Raw genomic sequence first — 13,240 nt, 5'->3', positions numbered from 1 at the left:
CACCCGTAGGATTGATGATAATGATTTACAATAAAAATACAATACAATTATTTACTAAATAGTGTTTCACTAAGGTGATAGGAATGTTGTGTCACCACCAGTGAGGGGTGGTAGGGCCGGATGTCATGTCATGTCATGTGGTTACCTGTTTGCTACTAATTGACGATGTTCTCATGACACCACTGTTACTGTGGTGACCATGACGACTGCTACCTGTTGATAGTAACCATGTGCTGCTTAGCAACCGCTGTCTTTCTTCCTCATCACCATGACAACAACCACACCTGTTGAATGGCTTCATGAAGTATCTTCTCACAGTCGGTGTGAATACACAATACAACACAACATTACATAGTCCCTGAGAGGAGTCTCCTATTGCCTGTAACAACACACAACATTACATTATCCAAATAAACTGATAATTAAGGGGCCTATTCGCTTGTAGAGTAATGGTGTGGAGAACCATACTACACGACACTTGTGTAACCGGAAAGCTGTGGCTGCGCACATATGATGTACGAGGTTAGTAACGAACATTGTGTTCTTCATTAATTGAACTACTACCCTTCACTGCCCATCTTTCAAGAGTTTAAACCCAACAATCTCAGTAGCACACAACACTCCATCTACTGACAACAACAAGTTAGCTAGTGTGCCCATTTTTATCTCAACAAAACATCACAGTGCATCAAAGTACCAAGGTAACACAACTCATGAACAATACTGCAATTTGATTGGCTCTACCATAAGTAGCAAAAGTGTCGTATACTACGGTAAGCAGGCCCTCGTAAAGACAGGTGGCACCCTACATGATCTTGTCATAAACACAGTGCACCTCAGGAACTATTAAAACACTTTCATTTCCCACAGCTTGACTGCTTAGAATAGACTTCACTTCGTTTTATTTTGCATTCCCTAGAAGTGAGCTGACTATTTACCTGTCTTTAGTTTCCCTACTGTACAGGGGGAACAACAGCCAACACAGTGAGTGATAAGCTGATAAAACTGTAGTACTGACATAACAGGTAGTGCTAAGAATTAGACACCAATATAGGAAGAACAGCTTTGCATATTTTACATCAAAAGACATCTAATACAACAATAGTTCTACTCTGTAAGACATCAGCTGCTGTGGTTACTTACAGTACCTACACATCAAAACATTCTAATAGAACAATCAAAATTAGTGTTGTGTGATATGGCAAATTTTGTATATTGCCTATCACAATTATTGCTCTCTTCTTTTATCACGATACGATAAATTATTATGATATACAAATTGCATGAAGTCATGGTAATAAATTGCTAGTATTTGAGTATAAACATGTAAAATAGTCCCTAACATGCTCTTTCCTCTGCAAGTAAGTCTGTTATAAAGAAAATTAATACTGTCTTGAACATCATTTGTGACTGGATTTTGGAAAAACGATCCAAATCGCACATTAGAAGTTCTGAGATAAACGGTTTTAAAGAATTGAAGCCAGCATAACTCTCCAAGGATAGCAAGCACGCGTATGAAATTCACACAAAAGATGCATCAATCTGTTACCTTTCAGGCCACTTCCAGTACTTGTAGCTGCTTGTACAGTTTCCCGCCAAATAAGATAGAAAATCTGAGCAGTTGGACGAGCGAAGTAGTATCACGAGTGCTCACAAAGGGGTGGTGGCTGGAGGGTGGCGGGGAGGGCAAAAGATAGACCTCAAAATGGAGGCAGACCACGATTGGAGTCCAGACACGAGATTACAGGGCTGTGCTGGCTCCTTAGTGGCTGATATGTAGCAAAATCAACAGAGAACACGTCTGGCCAACATTATAAGGCTGTCCACCAGTAAACCACTGACTCTTGCCAAGCCAGGTCCTTCACAAGGCCTGAAACCGCCATTTGAGCACTCCACACCACCCAGAAAAGACGTGTGTAAAAACCAGCCTCGTGTAGTTTGAGTAGTGCTGAGGGTCAAAACTTGTAGTACGATAGTGTAGCTATCCACTGGTGGTGTTAGTTTGATTTTGCCTGATGTGCGATTTGGATCGGTTCTGTAAAATCCGGTCACATTTTCTGATGAAATTGCTACACCATCATATATCACGATATAAAAATATTAACTTTTTTATCATGATTACAGTGTGGAGAACATGACACAAAAAATGTATAATAGGCTCAGACCTAACACAGTGACATTACAACTAGCTGGACAAACACACATACACACTTACTGCTAACAGTTTCAGAGTAATCTCAACTCCAGTAGGAAGGTCAACAGAGTTATACACTGTCAAGACATTGAACACAACATCCCATATTCTCAGTATGATAAAGATCACAGGAATGAACAATAGTTTAGTGTCCGTTCTTTGTAGTTCAGTTGCTGAGTTGGATAGGAGAGTGTGTGACTCTTTCATGAACCTTAACTGGATGGAATATACGCCACAGTACCAGTTATAAGTCACACAGTACACAGATATGGCTAATACTACTAAAGGATATAAATATGTGGCAGTATTTCATGTTTGTACCATTTTATTACTACACTGGGTTTAAACGTAAGTAATGAAACAATGAAGGTCACCAATGCCACCAGCTATACTCAGTACAATCATACTGACTTACAGATATACAGTCTGCACATACCACATCAAAAATAAAGAATGAGGCAAAAAATATATTATAAAATTAATTGTGAACTTTAACACACACTCTAAATATCAATAAAAAGGGAACATGACCAGTTCACTTCTACATGGTGCCAATTACACTACAATTGTATGAGTAGAAGTGACTCTGCAACAAATCCACTTACTACTACCGACAATTTCCATTATAAAAGTGATAGTAGTCAACTAGTCCTCTATTAGAGCAGGTTAGGGACAGGTCCCCACCACAAGGGGTTTCAAGGTTTCCATAGAAATCCCCTTTGAAAATGACTATGCAACAGTTGAGTATTTTAATTAATTATTGCGGCATGCACCTATAATAAGTGATGTGCATGCTCGCGATGTGCATTTATTTTACAGATAATTTACCACTAAAATTGTTGCCAAGTGCAGTCTCATGGCATCTAAATTTCAAAAATTTTCCTGGGGGAGCATGCCTCCAGACCCCCTAGCACATGCTATGGTGAGAATTCGCACACTCACCCAGCAGGCACGTCAGTGTATATGTCCACTTTCTAAACTGGAAACCCCCTTTATAAATCGCTACTGTGTTTGAATTCCTTTCCTCCAACATTGCCTTATATAGAGTAAAGTAATTAGCAGGCCACCAGTTAGTGGTTCCATGAATACAACTAGTGAACTAACTGAAGTTGATGACAGATGTAGCCACATGTAGCAGATGTTTCAGCCACACCAAAACACTTGATTACTGTTTTAATGAGGCTAAAACAAATCGTTACACTTTGCTATTTGCTTCACTCCTAGTTTTGAATGAGTATTATAGCACTCCTTGTCTACATGTCCTGTTAGTGATCCATCACACACCAGTGAACAAAACAATAGACTCTAGAATGATCACTAAACTCTGATACAATATTGTAATGACAGCATACCATGGCTTATGACATTTTAGTGGTCTCCCTTATATGGCAATTTGATGAGGAAGTTCTTCTCTCTATGACCACAAAGTCCAATGTCTTACTGAACACAATACAGTGACCCTTCCTTAACTGATTTTAAGAGTAGTGTTGATTTTGCATGATTGTGGTGAATCTATTATTATTATTATACCATCCTCAAATACTAGTACCCCGCTACAAGTTTTGCTTACCGTATACCTGGAAATTTTTTTGGTACATAATTTTAATGGTTTTCACAGTTAGTAAAGAAAGCTACCGTGAAATTTTATCATGTGAAAATTTATGTGTGTCCTACTCACTTTACTGATAAATTAGTGTAGCTCCTGGTGTGTAATAGTGTTGTAGGCATATGTGGACTCCATATGTCATATGTGACCCAGTCTGGGAAAACCGGGCTTATCGCCTATTTAAAAGTATCGAGAAATGCTGGTTTTAAGTATTTAGTGTGTTGTAGCTCGTCAATGGTTGAAGCTATGTGTACCAAATTTTCACACGTTTTACACCAATTCCTAACCTTCCAGAGCATCCACTGTGCAAGTAGCCAACAACTAAGTTTCCCACCATTTTAGATAGTTTTTAAACCGAGGTTGACTGTATCAGGTGAGCTGCAAAAGGGATGGGAGGTGGGGGGCCTGGAAGGCGGGCAAGATGGTGCTTAAAAATTGAAAAGGAGGCACAGGGATGAATTTGGCCAAGTTTTGGGCCATTCAGGTCTCAAAATTGGCTTAAATGAAAGGAAATTCACAGCAGAGGTACTTATTCAACACCACAGAGCTGTACAGCCACATACAGTCATTCCCAGACTGACCAGAGCTCCATTAAGGCCCCATACCGCACGTACAGATCGCCACTGGGCTTGGGAAAAGCAGCCAGCAAAACCAGACCACTCAAGTCTAGCTGATTTTGATTGTGGAATTAGATAGTTTATTCATGTAGCTTTGTGTCCTGGGTGAAATATCAAATCTGCTGACATGGGCGTTAAGACTGGTTTTCTCAGACTGGGTCACATACAACTGTGTCACGTGAGATCATGTGATCCATCCAATAATACAAAGTTGTAAACTGGCTGCTGTGGCTGTTCTAAGTGGCTAGTACTACTTCTGGATGTGTTTCATGGCTGAAATTGGTAAGTTAGCTGTTTTGGAGTATCTCAAAATTGGCTAAAATGAAAGGAGATTCACAGCAGAGGTACTTATTCAACACCACAGAGCTGTACAGCCACATACAGTCATTCCCAGGCTGACCAGAACTCCATTAAGGCCCCACACCGCACGTACGAATCACCACTGGGCTTGGCAAAAGCAGCCAGCAAAACCAAACCACTCAAGTCTAGCTGATTTTGATTGTGGAATTAGATAGTTTATTCATGTAGCTTTGTGTCCTGGGTGAAAAATCGAATCTGCTGACATGGACGATAAGACCGGTTTTCTCAGACTGGGTCACATATGGAGCCCACATTAGGTCACATGTGAAGCCCACATATGCCTACAACACTATCACACACCAGGAGCTACACCATTGATATACGCACATTTATTAAAATTTGTTTTATTGATTCTTTGTTGTCTACAGGGACAGAGGAACGGACTGGCTAAGTTTCAGCTTCATAAGGTAAGCAAGCAGTGTGGGAAATACAGCATTAGACAGCCGAATGAGCAAATAAATCAATGTGTGCAGAAGACATCAAGAAAATAATCTACAGGCGCTTACATAAACCATCATAACTTACTGATACAACGGCGTACTGAGTTGAATCTTCGCTCATTGCATTCGCCATGAATTTGTGAATCCACCAAGGTATAGTTTATGCCAAAGGTATTCTTATGTGATCCAGAAGGAAGGCGAATTCATTGAAAAAAGATCGTCATAAATTCTTTCGTCACCGCAACGTAAACAAATGTCTGTAACTCAGAAACCCACCCGTGTATGGAGGATTTTTGAACTCCCTATGAACAGGGGAGCATGATGATGTCCAGAATTTATCCATTGCAGTGTCAATTCACCAACCAGCAAGGCGATAAAAACTTGCATAATTTTTTTTCCGGAGCTTGCATTTTTTACCCATTACTTTTAAATACATTTTATTACACAAGTACTATTGTGTGTAGATCAATGGTTTTCTAAAATTAGGTCACATGGCCTAATGCAAAACTAGAATATAACCTCACACAGAGACTGTGCTACTTGGTTCAGACATAGATAATTATACATGCGCTTCAGCTATTTGTATGATGCTTGAAGTAAACATCAATGCAGATCCTTCGTAGCTGTGTAGTCAAGAATGAAAATCCTCGAATCAGTGATGGGGTGAGGTGAAACTGGGATGGGGACAGGGGATGGGAACAGTGAAAGCAGATACTAGGGACAGGGGAGAAGTAAGGTTAATCAGGACTGGGACTACCTACAGGGCAGAGGTGGAGAAATTGGGCCCACTTTCGAAAGTGGAGGGGCAGTGCCTCCTCACCTTTTCCAATGCCACGCATACCGCATCAAAAGAAAGAAATAGTGCCATGTGTCCCAGCTATCAATTATTGCCTGAAAAGTGAAGCATCCATTACACTTCATTGTCAGCTATTACACAGCATTACGAATCAAGAATTGTTCAAAAAGCACCTCTGCAATCAAAATAACCACTATGAAAATACAGACAATATCTGTTACAAAGGCACATGCTACTGCCAAACCGACACTTTGTTTTGTCAGCAATAATGAATGGGACACAAAGGAGGACACTGGTAAGTCCATGCAGGGGTGGCAGAGAAGGGAGGGCAAGGCATTCATGCATGTGTGGCAAAACACTCGATCCACAACTTCATCATAATGCAGGAATGGCCACTTGTCAAAAAAGCAAGGTTGGAAGGACCGCTCAACGATCTTCGTCTTTCTGAAACAGCGCTTCGGAAACTTGAACGATTCTGTTTCTTTAGGATGATGATGAAGCTCAGGAACGGGTGGAATACCACTTTCTTCTCCGAAGGAAAGAGAGGAATTCATTAATGCATCATCGCCATGGCAGCATGTGTCAAGCCCACAATCAATTGGCTATACACAAAATCGATTGTGGGAGCCGAAGTTCAGAACGCGTGGGACTGGAGTCAGGACCGTCGACAGCTGCAGTGTGAGCGATTCAGATTTATTATAGTTCAGCTGTGTGGTAAAGTTCTGCTCTTGCTTGGGTAAGACCAAGCTGGACAGTCCGACCAGTTGCGCCGCCCACTCCGTCAAATATTGGTAAGGCCAAAACCGGACCGGCCGGATTGGTTGTGCCGCCCCTGCTAGGGCAGAAAGGTTATTTGTTTTATAATTGTAAACTATATTATGTAGTGATACTGAGTTGATGGATACTGGAAATGGCAACTGTGTGGGCGCAGAAGAATCAAATGATGATCATTGCGAAGCAGTTTGCTGTGCAGAAAGAGATAAACCTCACCAGCCACAGCTTCAAGTCTGTCTAAGAAAAAGCAAAGAAATCTTTGTCGTAGTTTTCAACCATCTTGGTTTTCTTCCTTCAACTGGCTGAACTATTGTTTGACACGCAATAAGATTTTCTGTTTCTATTGCTATACCACTACTAAGCAGCAATTGGTAACATTTAGCAAGAAAAACAGTGAAGCATTTGTCTCGGTAGGATTTGATGATTGGAAAAAAGCATTAGGAAAGTTTAGGGAACATGAATCAAATCAAATGCATAGGGAGGCACAAATGAAACTTCACGCAGTTAAGCAAACTTCAGTTGTTGTGCAATTATCAAGCCAAAAAGCAAATGAACAGAAGAACAATGGGATTGAACTCACTGAAATACTTGGTGAGGCAGGGTTTGGCAATTAGAAGCCACAATGATGAATGTGGCAATCTAAGGAAACTATTGGAGTGCCATTCTGCAGATGTAAAAGGTCTCAAATCATGGCTTTCAAAAAAGCAGTACTTATCACATGATATTATATATGAAGAGATTAAAATTATGACAGTCTGTTTGTTGGAGAAGATATTGGTAAAGATACACAATACTTTTCCTTAATAGGTGATGAGACAAGAGATACCAGTGGTAAAGAACAGTTTGCTGTTTCTGTTAGATATGTTGAGGATGATTACACAACTAAAGAAGATATCATAGCTTTAGTTGATGTAGACAAAACTGATAGTGCGACTCTGACTGCTGAGTTGAAGAAAGTCCTCAGAACAAAATGGGCTGTTGATATCAAATTGTTGCGGTCAGGCATATGATGGGGCCTCACATATGTCTGGCCACCTAAATGAAGTTGCTGCAAGAATACAGGCAATTGAAAAGAAGGCTCATTACGTTCACTGTACTGCCCACTGTTTGAATCTTTGTCAGCAGGATTGTGGGAGGAATTGTGCAGTTATACGAGATGCTTTGACAGTGGCTACTGAGCTGGCCACAATTATTCACAGCTCACCAAAGTGTCTAGCACAATTAAAGTGCTTACAAGAAGAATTTTCAAAAGGATTTCCTGGGCTGAAGCCTTTATGTCCAACAAGGTGGACAGTGTGTACTGGAGCTATACATGTAGTGATAAGTAATTATTCAATTATATTTTTGGAAAAATTATTCAATTATATTTTTGGAATTGGAAAAAATTGGAACTGAGGCTAGTTCAGAAGGAAGTCAAAAAGTCATTGGGATAATGGCAGTAATGGAAAAGTTTGCAACATATTTTGGCTTGAAATTATGTTATCTCATCTTTGCAGCTATGGAACAATTTTCAAAAACACTGCATATAAAGATATCAGTGTGCAAGTAATGGCCACAGCAGTAGATGCAGCAAAACGGTTTCTACAAAGACAAAGAGAATCCACTGTATTTAATTTTTTTATGATTTAATGCTAGAGGAAGCTTGTGAACTTACTGATAAGCCAACTCTACCCAGGCAAAGACATATTCCACAACGAGTCAATGATGGTGCCCCTAACCATCACTTTTCATCTGCTGAAGATTACTTTTGGAAACAATACTTTGAAGCATTTGATTTACTCTTGAATGAGATCACACAGAGATTCAGCCAACCAACTTTTTTGATCCTACAGGAAATGGAAAAACTATTGATAGATTCATGCAATGGTAAAACACTCGTTATATCTACAAATTTTGAGTGTTTATACGGTAACTCCTTAGATATTCCTAAACTTAAAGTTCAATTGCCTTTGCTAGCTGATGTCCTCAAAACAGGAAATATTGAACACAAAATGGGAATTAAAACAGTGACAAGTATTAGCACCATGTGCCAATTATTTGAAACCTGCAAATTTCCAAATATCATAGTCTAGAGGAATTGCATAATTTGTTGAAACTCTACCTCTTCATTCCAGTGTCATCTGATACAGTAGAAAGAACATTTTCAGCTCTACAAAGAGTTAAATCATATTTACGATCCACTTTGACACAAGAAAGGTTAAATCATTTGATACTGTTGAATACTCACAAGGATTTACTTGATGAAATAAGTATAGAATATATCGCAAAAGACTTTGTTTCTAAGATTGACACCAGAAAGAATTACTTTGGTAATTTTTAAAACTATCTTGTAGCTTTGTACTTCAAGTGGTAGCTATTTTTTTCTATTAAAAATTTATATTCAGTTCATATTGCAACTTTACATTTTTACAACTATTATTATACTTTGGAAAGGCCACCAGATTCAATCTCAGAGTATAAAATTTTCAAAAATTTCCTGGGGGGGGGGGGGGGGGGGGGGGGGCAGGGGCGGATCCAGGGGGGGGGGCTTTGGGGGCTGAAGCCCCCCCCCCCCCCCCCTTCATATTTAGGCTTTACTTGATCAATATGCTGAGCATTGTAATGAAATTTTGTCTTAGCATAATTATATGATCACTAATAATACAAATACTCATAAAACCACCTTATAAACATCTTTCCAAGGTATTATCAGTGGATTTATGCTAAAATTTATGCAACAAGGACCCGAATCAGCATTGGAGGTTTACAAGATCGAGATACTCTAATAGAACAGTCAGCTAACTACTCTAATAGAACATTCACTGGAAACATGTAGTTGGTTCTGTTATGGAATTTTTCCAAATCTGCCAGCACCTATACATGCAATGAAATGAATTGGTCTGTTTAAAGGGCTTCATTCATCTACTTGTGTATGACAATACTTAATTCAGGTTCACAATTTCCATTGAATATGCTCTCAAATTCAATCTTGTGTTGTTCAAATTTCAAAATTTTCCACTTTCAACATTATTATTCTAACATGTACCTATTCAGTGTTGTGCAATTGTGAGAGGGGTGCATCATGTACTTGGTTGTCTGTACCTACCCAAACTTTTCCATTAGCAAAATGCTTCAGAGAGCCATACCTATAATCTAAAGGCAGTATATAAAATATCTACAGGCAGAAAATATTATGAATTTTATGTGGAAATGTCTCCAAATTGCAGTGTTTTAGCATCTATTTTTCAAAATTTTCCTGGAGGGGCATGCCCCCAGACCCCCCTAGTTCCAGCATGCTTCGCATGCTGGGAAGTGTGCTTTGCTACCTCTACCCAAGAGATTAGTACCTTGAGTTAGCCCCCCCCCCTTTTTATAAATCCTAGATCTGCCCCTGGGGGGGCTGCACAATCATTCAGGGTAGCTATAGACATGATGCAACACCAAGGCCTTTATTAAATCTTTATTTACAACTGTATGCCTGGAGGTGGGGAATACTAATAGTGTGCGAACAACCTAGGGAGGTCTGGGGGCAAGCCCTGAATGATTGTGCAGCCCCCCTAAAAAAATGTTGCTTCCTCCACCCCTGAGTCCATGAAGAATGCATTGTACATACTGCAGTATGCCAAAAGGTACGTACATGTCCAGCTGAAACAATGTCGAACAGTGAAAAATCAAGTCTGTGGCCTTAGCCGTTATCAAGTTACACTTGTCTGAAGGCATCAGTCAGTTACTCAGTTAGTAGAAAACTCGTCTTCCAATTTTTTTTTTTTAAATTTCATAGAAACTTGTTGAAAGCATTTTGGGCCAATCTGAAGGCTTGTTTGGGCCTAACCAATACTGCCTCATCGTTGTCAGGGAAAAGTGAGGCTGTCTTGTCATGTTTATTCATGGACCATGTCCACACCTTTGTGGTCCCTACTATACAGTACTATAAGATATCTTCAGGTGTAGATGACCTCCTTTGTTTCAATTTTCCTTTCTATGATCCATATACTCAAATGTAAAATTAATTCCTAATACTCAAGGACAGACTTCATTTATACTTAAGACAGAGTCACACATGCTATTATTATTATTGCACATTGACCAGCACTAAAGGTCTGACAATAACAAACCACTAATATAAATCATATCTGTTTCCTAATATGGAAGTGTATCAAGCCACACAACATCACCACCAATACAGTGGTCAACATTATCCACAAATCATTATTAAATATCGCTATGACAACATCTCCAGTGTGAGTGGACTGACTCTTCTGTTTTAACGCACACCATCCACCCGAGCTGGAATAATCATAACCAATTGCTTCCACATACAGCACCCAGGTTGTCAATGTGGCGGGGATTCCCCAACAAGTGAGGTATAATAACAAGACCACAACACGTATCATTTTATCCTTATTAACAACCACCCTGAAATACAGGTATACAGCAATACCACTTGTCCATAATAGTGAACTAATTGTTGCATAGAATGCCACGCCTCCCTGTACCTTACAAATGATGTCATAGGGGTGTGTCAACTTGGGCTCACATGATCCAGATACCTCCTTAATGTGGTTATCATAGTTTAATATTAAACCAATCAGATTAGCCAGAGAATATGTCAGGTCCATCACAGACAAGTGTACCAGTATCTCTCGTACCTTCGTTCTGATTGGACGGATTAGTAGGTACGATAATATGATGATGAATGAGCCAATTGATGATAAGATACATGCTACCATAGCAATGTATTGGATGATCAGGTCACTGATGTTGTCATGGTGACATGTGTTGTTGCCTAACAACATTCTCTAACCTGTAGAAATAATAATCATGTTAATACACACATGATTTAATAGTCACTGCCCCAAACTAGAAAAACACAAAATGTCTTAGTATCTAATGTCTTTGAGCAGGCTGTAGGACCAGGTGTACTATAGACCTTCAGTACTTGTGCTGTAAAGCATTAATAAATTAAAATTAAATAAATAAAAGGATACTGATAGTTCCAGCTCTTAAAACTACTAGTATATTAAAAATTATAAATTTATAAATGAAGTAGGAATCTAAGCGATAAAAAGTAGTGAAACAAGAGATGAACAATGGTAGCTGTTACAGTACAGCTCAGTGGGAAATCCCTACTTTGGCATTGAACACAAAATAATTGTTATACCATGCCAAAGTAGGGATTTCCCACTGAGCTATGCTGTAATAGCTACCATTCAAATTTGGTATTGAAGGCATAACACCAAAAAGAAATTCTCATAATAAGAATTATCCACTTCACCATATATATAGAGCAGTGTATTCCTCTACTTGTCTGTTTCATACTTGACTGGGTGAAGTAAAAAGTGGTACCTCATTTAAACACTTGTGTGTTATCAGTTCAATAAATGATCAGCTAAGTGAATGGTCTGGACACTCTTAGCCTGATATATACTACGTACACAGCTCAATTACTCTAATAGAACAGTCACACAAGTATTTGAGGTCACACATACAATATATTCCACCTCAAAACTCAGCATGGTAGCACTGTGTACTAGGGATAATGGAGGTTTGTACTTTCTCACAAAAATATTGGCCAGAAACCAGCTGCCTCACAATACCTTCATGACACCTTAGGGAGAATAAGTCCAAAAGTGCCTTCAGCACGTTCCATGACATTGCTTCAATTTTTAAACCAGGCGCAAGCCCACAGCCGGCCGAAGGCCGGCTGTGGGCGTGCGCCTGGTTTACTGTAATTGTTTCCGTAAAAGTGTGTGTGTGTGTGTACCTATCTATCTACCTATCTACCTATCTACCTATGTTTGTCCGTACGCACCCACGTGAGCAAAATCGTTTAATAACGGTAAAAGCAGCTTTTACGTAAGAAGTAAAAGTGAAATGAAGTCTGTATTAAACTTCTGCACAGGTGAACTTTGCTCTGAGGTGGTTTCTTTTCGGCGGACTGAAATACGGGTGTGGTGACTTTCCTCAGACTACCTTCCCCTTGAGGTTTTCAGGCATTTAGCAACTGAAAAACAACGGTGCAGGCCTCGTACACTTCCAGGAATAGCCTATCGCTTCGAGTTGAAAGGGGGCGTATCCCTTACGTACGCGAGCGAAAATGAAGAGCAGCTTTGAGGCTTTGTCGAGAGAATTTGTGGGAAAAAACACGTTAGTCACACTATAAAACAGTTTAGAAGATAGTTTTGTGCGTAATATGTTGGTTAAAGCGGTTTATTTAACAAACGCTTCCTTAGCAGTGCATAGCAACGTAATTGAACGAATTACGAATATTTCATGAATTACAAAATACGAGAAATAGCTAATTATATTATCAAACTACCCTATTGTAAAGTAGTAATACATAGTTGGTTAATTCATAGTAGTATATACTGTCTATAGTTATTCCAGATGAGTTAGCTAGCTGCTTGGCGCCTGGTTTTTAGAAGTAGCACAACATCAACTTGTTATTTTATTTTTTTAATTTTAATCAGTAGA

General features: G+C 39.4%; 1 protein-coding gene across 1 annotated transcript in view; it reads right to left on the bottom strand.

The window, feature by feature from the left end:
• The window catches only part of LOC136252064 (G-protein coupled receptor 157-like), a 22,630-nt gene continuing 9,390 nt past the window's right edge, over positions 1–13,240 (bottom strand). The window contains exons 2-4 of the mRNA XM_066044418.1: positions 10,903–11,570; positions 2,216–2,413; positions 1–379 (exon numbers count right to left, since the gene is read on the bottom strand). Coding sequence (XP_065900490.1) covers positions 134–379; positions 2,216–2,413; positions 10,903–11,562 — 1,104 coding nt within the window. The 5' untranslated portion in view covers positions 11,563–11,570 and the 3' untranslated portion in view covers positions 1–133. The remainder of the gene's footprint in view (positions 380–2,215; positions 2,414–10,902; positions 11,571–13,240) is intronic.

Source organism: Dysidea avara, chromosome 1 (genome assembly GCF_963678975.1).
Source record: "Dysidea avara chromosome 1, odDysAvar1.4, whole genome shotgun sequence".
NCBI lineage: Eukaryota > Metazoa > Porifera > Demospongiae > Dictyoceratida > Dysideidae > Dysidea > Dysidea avara.
Note: the sequence above shows the minus strand (reverse complement) of the source record. Positions and strands in the feature narration are given on the sequence as shown.